At 43.4% G+C, this 17,492-nt stretch overlaps 1 protein-coding gene across 1 annotated transcript; it reads left to right on the top strand.

The window, feature by feature from the left end:
* The first annotated feature begins 1,066 nt into the window (after positions 1-1,066).
* Positions 1,067-17,069, top strand: XK (X-linked Kx blood group antigen, Kell and VPS13A binding protein). The gene is made up of 3 exons (XM_065658417.1): positions 1,067-1,317; positions 9,808-10,070; positions 16,246-17,069. Exons 1-3 carry the CDS (start codon positions 1,073-1,075, stop codon positions 17,067-17,069), a joined length of 1,332 nt encoding a protein of 443 aa, XP_065514489.1. The 5' UTR covers positions 1,067-1,072.
* The last annotated feature ends 423 nt before the right edge of the window (positions 17,070-17,492 follow it).

A 17,492-nucleotide genomic window follows, 5' to 3' on the forward strand; every position in this document is an offset into this window, starting at 1 on the left:
ACAAGATCTGTCAGGGGAGGCATCAGAGCCAGCTGAGCATGAACCAAGAACCTGCACCAAGAGGAGGAGGGAAGTGGCGGTGATTGGTGACTCCCGCTGTGCAGGATACAGGCACCATCTGCCAACCTGACTTGGTACCTCAGGAGTTTTGTTTCTTGCCAGGCGATCAGATTCAGGATGTTGTGGAGAGACTGCAAAGGCTTGTCTTGCTCTCGGGCTGTTATCTTTTGCTGCTTATCCAGGCATCAGTGACACTGCCAGGGTGGCCTTACACACTTCCAGAATGACTCCAGAGCTCTGGTGGCAAGGGAGAAAGGGTTGGTGTGGTCTCCTGGCTCCTTCTGGTGAAGGGGAAAGACTCAGGGATGGTAGACTGGTCAACAGCTGGTGTCACAGCAAGGCTTTGTGTTCTTTGATCCTAGGAACCTTTGAGGGTAAAGGCCTGACAGGCTAGGGTAGATCTACCTGACAAAGTGGTAAGGCAGTATCTCTACCAGCAAGTTCATTCATCTGGCAAGAAGGTCTTTGAACCAGGTGCATCAGGGCAGGGTTACCAGGACTCACAGCTTCTTTTTGGTATTTTTTTTTCATAAGCTGTCTCTCCGCCTTTATCGCATGGGGTTATTTTCTCCCGAGTGCAGGACTTTACCCTTGCCTGCTTCTTTCAGGCTATCTCTCCAGCCCGCCGAGGTCCCCCTGAAGACCAGCCCCAGCTTTCCACCGACCAGTCCTCCCCACCTCTTAGTTCAGAACGTATCTTACGGCCAAAGCAGACGTGAGGAGGGGGCGCCTGCCTGCGTTCCTCCCTGTACGCCCCCAGCCCCCACGCTGCCGCCAAGCCCCAGCAGCACCGAGCTCACCCGCCCCGGGATCGCGCCGGGAGGGACCCCGGAGGGACCTCGGAGGGACCCCCGGGACCCCCCGCGCCTTCCCCGGCCCGTCCCGGGCGGAGGCGGCGGAGAGCGCAGCTGCTCCTCCTAGCGGTCGCCGTGCGGCGGCTGGGCGGGCCGGGGCGTGGGGCGGCTGCGGCGAAAACGCGGGAGGGCGGGTGGTGGTGCCGGCGGCGGCGGCGATGAAATTCCCGGGCTCGGTCCTCGTCTCCCTCGTCCTCTTCGTGGCCGAGACGGCGGCCGCCCTGTGCCTGAGCGGCGCGTACCGCGCGGCGGGGGACCGCATGTGGCAGTGGCTGACGCTGCTCTTCGCCCTCCTGCCCTGCGCGCTGGTGCAGCTCAGCCTGGTCTTCATCCATCGGGACGTCAGCCGCGACCGCCCGCTGGTGCTGCTGCTGCACCTCCTGCAGCTGGGGCCCCTCGTCAGGTCGGTGAGTCCCGTCGCACCCCGCCCCGCCGCCCCTCCCCGTCGCAGCCGGCCAGCCGGGGGGGCTCGCAGGGACACCCGGAGCGCCCCGGCCTTTGTGCCCTGCGGGCGCGCCCGCTGCTGCTCCGCACCGGTGCTAGCCGCGATCACATCCTCCCCAGTCTTATTCCTGAAGCCCGCGGGAGGAATAGTTTCCTTTTAAAACATCCTTAGGGAGAAGCACGGCGAGGGGTGTGGTGCTTTCTGACCTTCAAGTCCCCCCCCGGAGGCGCAGGTGGCGGGCGGGATGCGCTGCGCCGAGCGCCTGGCAGAGCCGCTGCCTGGTGGCGGGTTCTTAGCTTGTCTTCTCTCTGTGTGGCTTTTTGCAAATGGTTGTGTTTGTTCATTCCTGGTGTAGCCAAAGCACTTTACTCCAAGGTTGCTTCCAAAAAAAAAAAAATGAAGACTTAGTTGCTGGTTTAAAACAACGGTAGCACCCACCCCATCTGTGCAAATTCGAAATATAACTTATGCTTTAGTCTGTCTCTTTTTACCAAAAGTGAACTTCTTGCTCCAAATTGCTTTTGAGATTTTTTTTTCAACTTCAGTTTAACTTCTGACTGAAAATGTCCTTAGGAAAACGAGCAAAAACCCAAGCAAACAAAAACAAACAACCAACCTCCCCCCACCCCACAACAACTTGTTAGATGAAACATTACAGAGGTGGTGCAGCCCAGTGACAAAACATTTGCTGGAGGCTTTCATTTTAAATTTATATTCAAATCGTTTCACACAGTCTGTCTGTAGTAGACGTTAGGAGAAGTATCCTCTAATTTTTGAAATTCTTGGACAGTGGGGAAAAGGGAGATCTATGATGCTCAAACTAACCAAGGTGAACGGTTTGGATGTTACAGAACATCTTAAACTTCACAAAAATGTTGAATTCCTCTATAACTGTGGCTGAGGTTTTTTGTTACTGTTTTAAAGAGATTCAAGCTGTGGCTTAACAGTTAAGTTCATGAAGAGCTCTGATTTTCTAAAAGCTACGTACAAAATACCTCCACATAATTCGGAAAATAAGAGTGGCACCAAAGAGAAAACATTTATCAAAGAGAAAATGGTGTTCATGCCTTTTGTCATTCTCAATGAATTTCTTGAGATCAGACAAGGAAAGAATGTCATGTCAAGCTGCAAGATGGGAAGAAGCAAACAAACGATGTAAGCAACAGCAACAAATTAGAGGATTTTCTTTCTAATTCTGTGGAAGAGGCATAAACTTCTGCTTCAGCCTTAACCACCAAGCATGATTTCACTTTCTCTTTCTTTCTCAACATCGAGCTTATCTGTTTACAACACAAGTCTCCTCTTGTGCAGAACATGATTTCGGCTGTGTTGGGGAGCTCCCAGATGCAGTAACTGCTGTAAAACTAGTGGGCATACGGAAGCCTTCTCTTCTCCATGATGCTGCCATCTATGAGTGCACCACCAGCTCTGCACTTTTGCCTTTCTCAAAGATTTACTAACTCAGCATTTTCAGGAGGTTTGAAGATGTTCTGGCAGCGTTACTGTGTGCCTGCGTCGCAGTTCCCATGGCATCATTTAGGCACTTTGAATTGATGCACATTAACCTCTCTCTAGACCCAGGATAACTGGAATTATAATTACTAAGAAAAATAGGGTAGTACATTCATGCAACCTGAAAAACTTATTTCCAGCTAAAGGCTGGAAGGGCTCTACAAATTAAGAGTTTCAGAGAAAAGAACCTCTCTTTAAATTCAGGGAAATTTGTCTATTTGTAGGATACAGTACAGAAGTGTGGGAAGGCAAAGTGATTGGTCTGAGACAGACGTTAAAGGTCTTTTTTTCTATGTTTTGCCTTCCTGTCCACTGCCACTAAAAATTGCTCTATCTCTCAGAAGAGGAAACCGATCACTTCCCATTGGGTGTAGAGCTGCACTGTAAAACCTGACATGTTTTCAGCATATGAAATACCTTTCCCTACTTTGTATGGGAGACTTTCTGTCCTGTGTGGACTGGAATACACATGAGTTTGAGGTGATGGCTAGAAGGCAAGATACTATTTGGCTATATCATCATTGCACTGTGGTTTTAACCATTGTAAGCTGAAATGGACCACTGTCCCTGAAGCCATTTTTTTTCCTTCCTTTTAGGCAAACCTCTGCTCCTTTGCACCAGACTCCAGCTGCTGTTAGTCATCTGCTCCCCCAGTATGAAGCCTCACTCCTGTGTGTTCTGTCTCTCTTATATCTCACTGGCACAGCCCAGGGCCTTTTAGGGAGCACAGGGTCAAATGAGGTCAAATAGGACACATAGACAGTAGAGCCACCGCAGGCTCTGTCTGCTTGCAGCATCAGAATTAAATGTTAGGGAGCCCGTAGGCTGTGTGAGAGGGTCATGCTCCAACAGAGGACAGTCTGCTTTGTCTGGCTTTGAAAAACGTAACACTGGCTTTTTAACCATCTCTGTTGGGTTCATGACACGATACCGGATGGTTAGTATTTCTCTGTTCAGACTCAAATATTCAAATACCAGTGCGCTGGTTTGCAGACAGCCCATGTATGTTGTGGGAGTTTTCTTCATCCTCTTATTAATAAAAGCTTGACATTTTTTTCCTCTTCCGTTTTCCCTTAGAAAGTTAAGTTTAAATTTTAGGGAATGGTTTGGAAATATCTTGGCAGGGAAGGAGGGTATTTAGCTTTGTAAGCCAAATGGTCCAGCCTATTTTGAATCTTCTGTGTAACAGAGAAAAAAGTAGTCTCTTATAAAACCTTCTTGCCTACCACCACCTTCCCCAAACACCCACGCTCCACCTGTTCAGAAGGCACTTGCTGTCCTGCTGCTGCCACTGGAAGCACTAAAATTAGGAAGCTTCCCTCTTTCTGGAGAGGACTTTTGCTGTACTTGGAGGGTGCTGCTAGTGCATTCTTTTTCAACTCCTTCTCCCAGTCCGTAGGAGTTTCTCTATAATTTCAGAGCAATTTGTAAAGTAAAATTCCACCCCCCCCAGTGGCCTGGCTCTGATCCCCAGGATGCAGGCCTGCCAGAGACTATGCAGAGAGTTGGCTGGAACAAAGTGACTGCAGGTTTCTGGGCACTGTGGGGGATTCCTGCAGCATTTCAGGTTGGTGCCACTCCTTGTGAGCACACTGATTTGTCTGGATGCTTAGAACATATATTTGGATACTTTTAATGGTAAGAGGAGACTCTCTTCCCACATCAAGTGATTTATTACACACACAAAAAAAGACTTGAAACAATAACTAATGCCAATGAGAGATTTAATACATTTTTTCTTCTCTTTGAAGAAGGTCATGATGAGCTTTCTGGCACTGAGATCATCTTGAGATGCCAGGCGCTGCTATAATTCCCAATAAATAATAACTGGATGTATTTTTGCTAGCGTACTGCTCCTCATTTAGTGATTTGTTCCAAGTGCAAACAACACTTCACGAAGGGTGCTGGAGAAACCCCTGCTAACTTGTTTGCCCTTTTCTATTCTGCCAGCACTGGGTAGGTCAGGAGCTGAACTGAGTGGTACAGATTTCCAACAAACTGACTTGAACAGTCGGGCCTTACAGTCACAAGCAGCGGGTGTTGGTGGTGGTGTACTGTACAGCTGCTGGATGTGGTGGTTCCTCGCTCTCTCATTTATTGAAGTCAGGACTGAAGAGGCTGGTGTTAACTTGGCAGTGCTTCCTTCTGGTACCAACTTCATGGAAAGCTGAGTGACTGCGGGTCTCCTTGAAATTACGGGTTCTTCCTTACAAGAAACATGCAATTTGGAAATGGCCATGTCTGCAGGATGACGCACTTCTCTTGTGAAAAAAATCGAAAGCAAATATAACAGACCCCTATATAGAATGCTAATGAATGTTTTCCTCAGATTTTAATGGGACAAGGATATAAACAATAGACTTTTTTAAAATGGGATTTTTGGCTTTGTTTCTCAAGGCATAAGGAGAAGCAATTACATGTGTCTATGTACTGTTTAGACAGCAGCAAAGCACATGCAGTAGGAAGTTTGCATCAAACTGCCAGAGGGCTGCTGTTACAGCCAAAGCTAGATTCTGTAAGCTGCAGGAAGTACAAAAAAAAAATAACAACAAAAAACCCCCACTTATAGGCTGAAATTATCAGAGTCACTAATGTCTTGGGCACCTACTGTTGCAGTTTGAAATCTAATAAGCTGTAACAGCACAGCTAATGCTTCAGTCACGTTGTGCAGAAGCATTGTCCCTTGTGGATAGTCTTTCTTTCCTAGTGACCTGCTTTATAGTTCACAATAGCACACGTCTAAGAGACTTTCTTCTTTGTAGGACTTCCATTGGCAGACCTTACTGTAGGAGATTCTGCTAGCTCTAAACTTTACCACTGTTGATGCATCTCCGTCTTTTCCAGATGGGAAGAATATGCCTATACCTTCTTCAGGCTTTTTTTTTTCCCCCTTATTCTTGAGCAGATGTGTTAGGTGTCCAAGATATGATGAACAGAAAGTCAGTGCAGATGGAAGGTAGAAAGATGAGTGAGGAAAAAGCCTTTTTCTGACAGAGGTAAGTAAATCTGCAGGACTGATAAGTCTTTTGCACACTGCTCTAAAGAAAAGGAGTTATTAAAAACTGAGTCATCAGAGAAAGCTGCTTGTATGTTTGCAGTGAGCTTGTGTGGATACGTCTCTCGAGTAGACATTTGCTCTTGGAGCACTTGTTGGCTGTGGGAAGTTCCCCATTTTCATTGCCTGCTCCCTCTTCACACCACCGTTATTTTGCCTGTATTTAAATCCCACACATCTGTGATTAAAAGAGGGAATGAGGTGCTTGCCCTCAGCAGACATATAAGGATAGGATTATTCCTCCTACTGACTGTGTAGAAGACAAATGTGTTGCAGCTGAATCACTCTTTGTAGGCACCATCAGGATCCTTGAAAAAGTACAGCGCTCCTTTCTGCCAAGATTTGGCAGCAGGAGAGAAAGCAGCACCATCTTTTTCTTACCTTTTAACTTTCACTGTAGAAAGTAGATCTGACTTTTTTTTTTTTTCCTTCAAAGTAATTTTAGTTCCTTCAGAGCCAGCACTGCAACTGTCATTGCTTCACATGCAGAGAAGCCAGCCAGCTGCACACCTTCTGCTGTTGATGCCCTGTTAGGATCTGTTGAAAGGGCCCTAGACATCACTGCATTGCGGAAGATGGGTTGTGCAGAAGTTGGCATCTCCCATTCCTGTCCCTCCAGAGCAGAGCAGCAATGAGCAGTGAGCAAATGGAGCTTCTGGGAAGTTCCCTGTTCTGTAGCAGTGTTTGTAAGTGTGGAGGAAAACTGGCTTGAAGCAGTCACCTGCTTGCATTGTCTTTCAGTTGTGTTTCATGCTAATAAAGAGCAAGCCAGTTCATTTAAAGACAACTTTTCTAATGCATTTCATAGACAAAGTCATAACGTGGTGCAGGTACATGATCTGAATTGATTGTTCATCACCGTTCTGGCACGCTTCTCACCTGGATGGTTCTTCAAGTGCTTATGCCCCTCTTACACTTTATTATTTAAACATTTAGACTGGTGCTCTTTGTAGTGTAGCAGCTGCCAGTCTGCTCCTGTTTGAAGCTGTTGCTAGGGCAGTGGCATGAGCGAGAGTCTGGAGTACATTTGTTGTTGGCCCCAGAAGGCATGACCTCCAGAGGCAGTCTTGAAGGGGATGGGCAGAATGTAATTTCTGATGTAATCTGAGTGCTTGCACATGCGATTTTTATTACTCTGTTGTACTGGTAAAAGTTCCCTTTGGCCCTAAAGTTTGTTCATCAGACCATTTGTTTTGCGTTGTGTTTGCTTTTCTATATAGACATAAAATTTCCCATCACAAATGATATACTGCTACTTAATACCTAGCTAATAAATACAAAGCAAATGCTTGCTCTAAACCCCAACATTTTGTTGATTATAATATTTGCTATAGTCAGGAGTCTTACGAATCTTACAGTCTCTTTTATGGGATTACTGCTTATTTGTTAGATGGGTCCCTAGACTATATCTGCTTCTAATCACACATGGTGAGAGTTCAGAGGCTGATGCTGAGATCTCATTTTCCATAATAGCTTCAGAGTTGCCCTCAGCTCAGGATGAATAGACGGCTGTGAATACTAAGTGAGACGGAAGTGTTCTGGGATCATTTTTTTTGGAATAAGATCAATTTCTTCGTTTCAGAATCTCTGTTAGCTTCATAAGCTGTTGTGCTTTATTAATTTTTCACACTTTATTTTTGGCTGTGTGGATTCTTTCACATGGAACAAGACTGGCAGGGACTGAAAAGATTAACAAGGGGAAAATAGCACGTAACCACTGTGAATGGAGCCTCCGGTGCACCAGGCACTTCAAATAGCTTTAGTGGTAATAGTAGCTGAAGCCTAGTAAATCAAGGATAGTACTACAGGATCCTAAAACTGTTCTTCATCTAGAGCAGGTGAAACTTCCTAGTGGTCCAGTTAGGGGAAAAATGAAATAAAGTTTATTAAAACAAAAATCAGTATGCTTTTATTTGAATTTCTGTCAGTGCTTCTTTACAATTCAGTCTGTGAGTTTTCCCCTAGAAGGCCATGTTAGGCTCTGACTTAGCAATTGTTGAACAAAATCAAGCTGAGAAGGAAAAGGGAGTTCAGAGTCTCAGACAAGTATAGCTTCATGCTTTGTGATTGTGAGATATTTTTAAATAGAAGAAAAGCCTTATATGTGCATTACAAAAACACACTGGTCCAATCTGACCTGTCAGAGACTCAGAGATGCTGTGTTCTAGCAAGTGTTACCTACAGAGGCAACCAGGTGGAGGCGATGAATCCCAGCAGGCACTATGGAAGGAAAGAAGACAGCTCAGTCCTCATCAGAGATTGATGCCTACAAAAGAAGATGCCATGCGTGTTGGGCCATGGGAGGAGGTGTGACCAGAGCTAGTGCTGCAGGTCACCCTTGCAGTGGAGGTTTCTTTCCCCCAAGCTTCCCTCTGGGCTGGAAGCCAGCCCTCACCTATCCTGTTGCTCACACTACAATTGTTTTTCTTCTTGAGGTCCATACCAGTCTTAGGCATAAAAGAGAAAACAGGTTGTGTCTGCACTGGGTTTGGGCTTCTAAGGGTTTTATTTTTCAGTAGTCAATGTCATTTATCCTTTCTGGTCCTGCTGTATATGGACTCCTCCACAGCAGGCCCTGTATTTTATGCAATGTGACAGAAAGAGTGTTTCTTTCTTCTCCCTTGCCCCTCAGGTTGTGACTGCATCTGTACCTCAGTAGATCCTTGCCTGTTATTACTTCCCAGACAAGGCTGACTGTTCCACTTTGGTTTTTGGGTCCTGCTTGTTGCCCAGACCAACCCTTGACCCCTTCATAGCCAAGCAACTCTCTCAAAATAGTTTTTCTGAAGTTTTTGCCAAACTGAAAATAGGCGTTGGAAGGAAGTTTCAGAAACTTTCCTTTCGTGAATGTGTCTGAGGCTGTATTATCCTCTTTAATACTGAAGGAGTCAACTTGTCCTTGTTGCTACAGCATTTGCTGCTGCCAACCCTTCTAGCCCTTTTCCATTCCCTCCCAAATGTATGGATTATTCTATGTGCATGGGTAGAGGCAGTGTGTATTACAACAATATGTAATTTAAGAATAGAAATGAATGTGCTGGCACACCTCTTGTTTTGTTTGGAAGTTAGTCTGTGGTGAGTTAGACCTATATAAACAAGAGGGTTTGGTCCACCTGGATTTGAAGTACAAAGAGCTGCAGCAATTGGAATCATTGCATCTTCTTATTTAGAATATTTTTGCAAGATTGTGTTTAATATTCCTTAAACAGTGCCATAAATGTAAGCAAACATAAGGAGCAAAGCTCGTATTTCTCTGTCTTTTAAAAAATGTTTATATCCAGATCTGTGAGGCTCTAAACTGCCTGTTCTCATTACTGCTGCTATGGCTTGTTAGTTGTGTTTTGGGACCCTTGCTTGGTAAAGCAAGGCCTGGAGTCCAATTGCTTGAGATGTGCATATGTATCCTGAGCTTCTCCCCAATGTCCTGAGATTGTTTAAGCCAAAGGTATAAGAAGTGGTTTTATTGCCATGTCACAGATGTACAGATAACACCAAGAGACAGACATGAGAATCTGAAGAAACACTTCCAATTTGGGTCCTAGGTTGGGAGCCTATGAATATTGTAGTGGATGAGTAGTTTAAGGACTTTAATGGGGCAGCAGAGAGCAAGAGCAGCTCATAAGAAACAATTAAACCACCTCCTGTGTCAGAGTACTACAGGCAGCGCAAAGGGCACTGCCAGATTCTTATCCTCTAGTTGCATGTAGTTCATGTTTTAAAGGGTGAAATCTGTCACATTCCAAATTTACCAAGAGAGAAAATGTACAGGCTTTGCTCTGTGAACAGATGACTTAGTGCATGATGGGAAGATCTATGCTTTTCTTTCTTTCTTTCTTTCTTTTTTTTTTTCCCTGTTACTCTATTTACTGATTTGCTTTTAGGTGTGTGGAAGTCTTTTACATTTACTTCCATGCTGGCAGAGTTGAAGAGCCCTATGTCAGCATCACGAAGAAGAGGCAGATGCCTAAGGATGGGTACTCAGAAGAGATCGAGAAGGAAGTGGGCCAGGCTGAAGGCAAGCTGTGTACGCACAGATCTGCGTTCAGCAGGGCGTCTGTGATCCAGGCATTCCTCGGCTCAGCGCCCCAGCTCACGCTCCAGCTCTACATCTGTGTCCTGCAGCAGGAGATCACGGCTGCCAGAAGTAGGTAGAGCTGTTGTTATCACCTCTGTGTTTTGGTGGGAGGGAGAGGAGAAGGGTCAGCAGTCAGGTGTAGCCACCCTGGGCAAGAACCAAACATGTCACAATGAGTTTCATGTCCCTGACAGCTTTCGATGGCGATGCTGTTCTCTAATTTATCATGGTTTAGCCTATGATGCTTTCTGTAGCATACTTGGGTTGCTGTAAAAACATTATTTTGATAAGTGGGCATTATGGCATGAGAGGGAGGCAGCTGGAAGGACTAACTTGTCTGCATGAAGAAGAAAAAAAGATTTACCACTTTTCCACTTTGGTTTTTGAGCAAACATTCTGGAAAATTCCTTGGGGCACAGTGTACAGTGCGTTTTGCCATGCTGCATTAAGGAAGGTGTACTTTCAGGAATGCAGTTTTAAATATGGACTGAGGATGTGAACGGTCTTATGCCAGACTGAATTTGGAATCAAAAGGCAGGACTGAAGAGGCTGGCATGCAGATGTGGCCATCTCACCTCTGGACCCAAGCTGTTAAGCCTTCACCAAGCAGTGCTGCACCACATCTCTCTTACCATGGGACTCTGAATCTTGCTCCATCATGTGCTCCAGCTCCTTGAAAAAAAGTCTTGATTTGCTGGCGGGCTGCTAAACGAAGAACCTACTTCAGCTGGTTGTAGGACCATCAGCTTTTTGGTGTAAAAAAAAAAAAGGACTTTGGCAGCTGCGTGAACTGGAGGTGTGTTTCCACTGAGGTACAAAATAGCCCTTGTTATGTCCCCAAGGCCCTGGGAGGCTGAGGTCTTTCTCAGATTCACAGCCAGGGAGGCTGAGGCTGGGGTGACATGTTATGAATCTAAACGCTTTCTTCAGTTCTGGTGCCTTGGGTGGCTGTGTAGCAAGGTAAGGAACTAAGTTTTTTGGAGAAGCCTTTATAGAAACATCAGGGTGCTCCTCTCAGCTCAGGGAATGGAAAACTTTAGTATACCAAAGGGTGAGTCAGCACATAAAGATATTACAACAGGTTAAAGTCTTTCTAGAAAAGCACTTGTTTAAGGTCATAGTGGTAGTTACTTGAAAGGCATTGCTCCTGACAGTTTGAGTACTTCATTGCTAAGGTTGGCTTTTTGAATAACCATGGCATCTGTGGCACAGGATGAGAACCAAGCAGCTGAATCCATTGCTGAGCGGTGCAATTAGCAAAATTTCCGTTCACTTTGGCGTAGATGGCATTTGCTGCAGAAAGGTCACCTTTTTATTATTTCTTCTATTACTGTTGTTGACCTTACTGGTCATGATTGCCAAGGAGAAGTGCTATGTTCCAGATGATTAAGGTATTGCATATTTAATAATGATTTGTAACACCCTATTACTTCTGATTTTTATCAGTCACTGCTGAGAGAAATTCTGAATCGCAGACTGACAAGTGACCTTCTGTGTGTGAAGTGAAACAACCAGAGACAATCTGGCTCATCAGGGAGTTCAGTAAACCCACCAGCAAATGCAGTAATCTCATGTCTCTCAGGAGCCATCTCCATAGCAGGTGTGATTCTAAAATATAGGAATTAAAAGCAAATCAGTGATTTAGGAGCAATGGCAATGTCTGTTAGAGCTCGTTCGTCAGAAAAAAACAAAAAACAAAAAAAACCCCACAAAAACAAGAGTCCTAACCATATTCCTCTTGTGTGTATTTTACCTTGTGAAATATTGAAACTTTCTGCAATCTCTTTAGCCAGCTTATTTCTGCAGTAGTACTTTTTGTCCACCAGTATTATTCAATCTCCAGAGTAAATGGGAATGATACGTAGCACAGTTCATCTTGTTGTTTATGTGTACACAAGGATTCTCATGTATAAGGACATGACTTCAACCATTTGATCTTGCAGCATTGTCCAAGTAATTTAACAGCTGGTCCAACTCTTCTTCCACACTTCAGATGTCTTCAGCTTCCCTGTTCTTTGACACTGGTCCTCCAAAGTGCACACCCTTTTCCATTCATCTGTGTTATAATTATCACTGTCTTCTTGTATTTTGATTTCCACACTTTTTTGTCTTGTGTCCTCATCAGTCTCTTATTTTCTGGATTCCTACACCACTCCATCTGTTATTCTGTTTGGTTGGTACCACCTGTGAACCTAAAGTTGTTCACCATCATTCTACATAGCTGGTTGGTCCCTTTCAGATCTGTTTGAAACTCATTAGTGCTTCCAACATTGAATTGAATATTTCTGAAAAAAGTGTATGTCCTTGCCTAGCCCTTTTCGACCTGAACCATTCTGCATCTTTCTCTTGTATTTTATGGCATTCATTAATTTCTCTGGATGTTTTCTTCTGGATGATCAGATTCTTGCCAGTGTCTGGCATTCTCCAAAATTGTCATTTCACTGTCTGCCAAGAATGTAAGATCAAGAGAACTAAAAAGAATTGCAAAAGCAGGACACAGCCTCTAGGTTAGTGATGAAAGATGTAAAGCTTCAGTGACTGTTCTTCATGAAATGTATAGAAATGTTGTTGGATGAAATGCAACATTGGAAACCCACATGTGACAGCCTAATCTGAGTCCTGGTTCTAGACATTCAGCTCTTTGGTTACAGCATAACTGGGAAGAAGTCCCTGACTTGTCACTGTATGAAATGCCCACTCCCAGAACAGACACTGAAGGATGCGCATTTGAACTTCACCCTGGACGAAATCCTTCAGCATCTGCTGGTACCATGTGTTGCCTCTGGGCCAGCTACAGCCTTGCTTTGGAGGGGTGGCTGACATCAGGCTCCGGTCAACTTAGGTATTGTTGGGCAGCTATCAGAACCTCTTCCCTTAAGTAGTACCACCTGGAGAAGCACAAGGCCAGGAGGTATCAAAAAGACCCGAATTAGCTTTAATTACAAAAACAGCTAGCTGGAGATGGGAGATGTGTGACTTGGCCTCTCACCCTTGAAAAAGGGCCAGTTCTCTGTGTGCAGTATTGAATGAGGAAGATGTGCTTCTGTTAAGAGTGATGTTTTTGTAAGTTGAAAGTTTTTGTGCCATTCACAGCAGTCAAGTTATCTTTTTCAAGTGCTGCTTACAGTCATAAAATAATTTCAAAAGGTGGATTTCCTACTATTTGAAAATAAAATTATTCTGCTGAAAAAGGTGCTTTTTAATTTCTTAAGTGAGAATTTGTAGCCGCGACTGCCATCTTCAAGAATAGAAGCTTTGGGTTTATGATTTGTTTCAGTTTGCTGGTGTTGGCAGCGTCACTTTCCTAATGTTCGTGAACTGCTCTTTGTTGGTGGTCTTACCAGATATATTAACAAGCTTCTACAGTTGCTTCTTCTCAACTCATAAAGCTCTGAGCGCAGAATACTTTTCTCATTATATGAACAACATACTTTGAGTACTTTTTGAGTATTAATAGTTGGTTTTAAGTATTGAAATTCTATCTTAAGGCAAAAAAAAATATTGTGTCTAGGTGCCTTGCCCTGAGTAACAAAATAAGTGCCCTTATTTTTCAAGGGTTCTGATTGTCAGTTTAGAAAACTAGAGTTTATGTAATAGATAACTTACGATTCTTCAGCTGAATGTAAGGTTTCAGTAATAGATATTTATGAGGTAGCTCATCTAGAGCAGATTTCACTCTCTGAGCAATATCTGAAGTGGGAAAGACCAGGTCTTGAAAAGACTTGAAACATAATAAAAAAGTAACAGTGTCTATCTCAATGGCTGTGAATGTGCACCTCAGATTTGTAAGAAAAGTACAGCCTGCTGGGAGTAGGCAGGGAGAAGAGAAATGCCACCCTTATGAGGACTGCTATGGGATTTGGGACTGTTCAGGAGAAGATGCTTTGCCTTTTAAATTTTCACTTCTTTGCTTGCTCAGGATGAGTAAAAGCAACAATAATGTCACCCTCCCACATTTTCCTTTGTGGTTGCTTTAAATCATCTTTCTCACAAATGTAAAAGTGATATTTGAACTGAAGGTTTGGTGGCAGTACTGAGCTTTTGAGAAAGGAGCAGGATGGGACGACCAGAGTCAGCATGACCTAGTTTCTATCAACGGACAAATGCTTATTTTGAAGGCTTGAGTTTAAGACAAGTTTGAGATTAATATAGAATCCCTAAAATGAAATTGGGTAGTAAGATAGATGTCTCAGCTTATCAAAGCAGAAAGCAAGCAGAGTTCCAGAGCATCAGCATCCTGTCCCCAGTGGGTAGTTGTGGGGTTTTTGTTTGCTTTTTTTTTCTTTAACTCTGAGAATATTCTTTTGCCTCATTAGCTGATAGAAGTTAACTTGTTCTTTCACAGTTCTAGAGCCAGCTCAAAACTACAGAAAGATTTTTGTAAAGAGCCACAGGAAATCAAGCAGTATTCTTGACTGCATTCACTTGCTCTTCTGCTTTCAGCCAGTGTTGTTATAAGACATAACATTTAAAAATTGTCCAATCAAGTATGTTGCTGTAAGAAAAATGTTTAAAAACACCTATTAAAAATTTAAGTGTTGAACAAGCAAATACATAACCATTTTCAGAGAATATACGCACCAACAAATTGGCATGTACAAAATTACCATATAAAATGGCAAATGTTCTACAGCTTACTGAGTGCTGTTGGAAAAGTAGATATAAAGGATTGATTAATTCTTTTCCAAAGTTCAGAGGTGTTTGAGGATCATGGTGGGAGAGAGGTTAGCTAAAATCATAGAGAAAACCCTGTTAGAAAGTTGTTATGGATCATAAAATACACTTGTTTCTTTCAAAGTCATGCTTAGAAATTAATAATTTTAATTTTAAAAAAACCCAGGATTGTTACAACTATATAGCTATAGCAAAGCAGAGAATCCAGGTCATTTGTAGGATATTGACACATAAACTAATTGAAGGCTGCAGAAAGTGCTGGTTGCTAAGCATTGCAAAAGTAATTGACATAATCAAGAATTTTCAATTTTGATTTTGTTTTATCTGATGCAATATAATGCCCTGTAGCATCACAGTTTGCTTCACTGAAACTTTCTAAAAGAAACAGCTGAATCATTTTTACTATGCTTAACTCATTTGCATTTGAAGTGTTCCTTGCGTGCACTAAATGCTAAGATTGAAACTAAAAGTATTGATTAGGGGTGCCTAAAATTAGTCCCCTAAATCAGCTATTCAGCATGTTGGTACAAATTGTGAAGAAAGTATAAGCAAAAGCGAGCACTTCTGAACATCAAAGTACTTCTCTATGTATGCTTATTCTGTGCATCCGGAGTTCTTGCACATCCGTACCTACTTAATGTTGCAAGACAAGACTCCCTCCTGCCGTGCCAGAAAGCTTTTTTCCTGCTGCTTCTGGAGGGGAAGCCAGGTAACATCTGTCTTCCACCTTCACTTCTGCAGAAATCAAATGCTGTAAAACCTTCACTTGGAGGATTCTGGGTAGATGGGAGATACTGAAAGTTGACCTGAATTTAAAGACATTTTTAAAAGGAGTATTGTTTTTAAATGTGTGATATAGATACATGTATAAGGAAAATAAATGCATAGTGTTGACGGGTGAGCAAATTTCTGTCTATACGGGCAGAAAAAGTGCGGATGGTTCTGGGTTTAAATTCCTTTGGCTTCCAATTCTGAGCTCCATCGCAGATGTATTCTTTGAGCTCAGACAATTTGCTTCAACATAGAACTTCACAAACACTGAGGTATCTGCAGACTCAAGTAACTCCAAAATTTCAGCTTCTGTTTCACAGTCCATCATCTGTGCAGAGAGGGAGTAGCACCCCTGTGCCTCATGGGGTACTGTGAGAGTTTGAGAGCAACTTACTCTTATGACCAAGCTGTATAATTATTGAAGACAGTATATGTATGAACAGCCCTGGGCAGGGGGAAGAGGAAGAGACACTTGTGATTGTTAAGTGCCTTTTTTTCTTTCTAGTTACTTGGAAAAGTAACAAATGGGGACCAAAACAGGAGGTAGGGTTACAGTAAGAACCCAGAAGTGTGTACAAGGAATGTTTTTGTTTGTTTTCTTATTGGTTTTTTGTTTGGTTGTTTGTTTTTGTTTTGTTGGGGAGGGTGGATTTTTGTGGTTTGTTTGGTTTTTTTGTCATTGCACCCTTCTGGGAATCCCCTGGAGTGCTGTGAAGACAACTACATCTTTGCACTACTCTAATGCAATGTCTTTAACTTCTGCTAAGCTGAAGGTCCTGATTGTCTTTTCTCTTTGTAGGTGTTTTTATGGTGCTTTCTCTCCTGTCAATTGTATATGGTGCCTTACGCTGCAACATCCTGGCTATTAAAATTAAGTATGATGATTACGATGTCAGCGTGAAACCGGCTGCCTACCTCTGCATATTCCTGTGGAGAAGCTTTGAGATTGCTACGCGGGTTACGGTGTTGGTCCTTTTCAGTTCAGTCCTTCAAATCTGGATTCTCCCTGTTGTGCTCATGAATTTCTTTGGCTTTTTCTTCTACCCATGGATTCTCTTCTGGCAGAGCAAGTCCCCATTTCCTGAGAACATAGAGAAGGCATTGAGCAGGGTTGGCACCACCATCGTCTTGTGCCTTCTCACCTTCCTGTACGCCGGCATTAACATGTTCTGCTGGTCGGCAGTACAGGTGAAGCTCAATGATCCTGACTTAATTAACAAATCCCAGAACTGGTACCGACTGACTGTGTATTACATACTGCGATTCATTGAGAACGCATTCCTCCTGCTGATGTGGTACGTTTATAAAACCGATATCTACCTGTATGTCTGCGCCCCATTGTTGGTCTTGCAGCTCCTCATAAGTTACTGCATGGCTGTCCTCTTCATGTTGGTGTTCTACCAGTTCTGCCACCCATGCAAGAAGCTTTTCTCGTCCAGCATTTCTGAAGGTTTGCTGTCCTGTTTCACGTTCCTCTGCTTTATTTGCAAGCCTGCCAAATCCACCGTACTGACAAACAAGGCAGAGGTGAAATCTGAAAATACTGATGAAGCATGGAGCAGTAGCAAGACAATAGATTCTCAAAAGGGGAATCTTCATCAAAGTGTTTCTTCCAATGCCTAGTACAACTGAAAGCAAGTAGGTGCCTTTGGAAGGTGGCAGATCACCTGCTGGGAAGGTTGTGTTTCTTGGTCATTGTGTCTTGTGGATGGGATTTCTTTCTTGCAGGTGTGGCACTGCATGACGACTGACAAGCCTACCTTTGTGGAAAACTTAGTGTACAAGTATGTGTATCTGTGTGTGTTTGTGTACAGAGAGCAATCATTGTTTATAGACTTCTATTTCAGAATTTTTTGCACATAGGTTTATTATCACATGCTTATTTTGAAATCATTATAGGAGACATCCTTCAAAAACTGGCCTGATGCTCATCTTACTCAGGAAATCTGAGGATGGAAGGAAATGCATTTTATTTCAGATAGGATCTCATTCTGGCATGCCACCCTAACATGGAAACAGTGCATAGACCTTGACTATATATTGACT

This window comes from Caloenas nicobarica, chromosome 1, assembly GCF_036013445.1.
Source record: "Caloenas nicobarica isolate bCalNic1 chromosome 1, bCalNic1.hap1, whole genome shotgun sequence".
Taxonomy (NCBI): Eukaryota; Metazoa; Chordata; class Aves; order Columbiformes; family Columbidae; genus Caloenas; species Caloenas nicobarica.

What these genes read in the sequence shown, in the direction of transcription:
- XK (XM_065658417.1), top strand. Translation starts at nt 1,073, where the DNA reads ATGAAATTCCCGGGCTCGGTCCTCGTCTCCCTCGTCCTCTTCGTGGCC. An exon ending in CAGCTGGGGCCCCTCGTCAG is followed by an intron (nt 1,318 to 9,807) that starts GTCGGTGAGTCC and finishes ATTTGCTTTTAG; the next exon opens with GTGTGTGGAAGTCTTTTACA. An exon ending in GGAGATCACGGCTGCCAGAA is followed by an intron (nt 10,071 to 16,245) that starts GTAGGTAGAGCT and finishes TTCTCTTTGTAG; the next exon opens with GTGTTTTTATGGTGCTTTCT.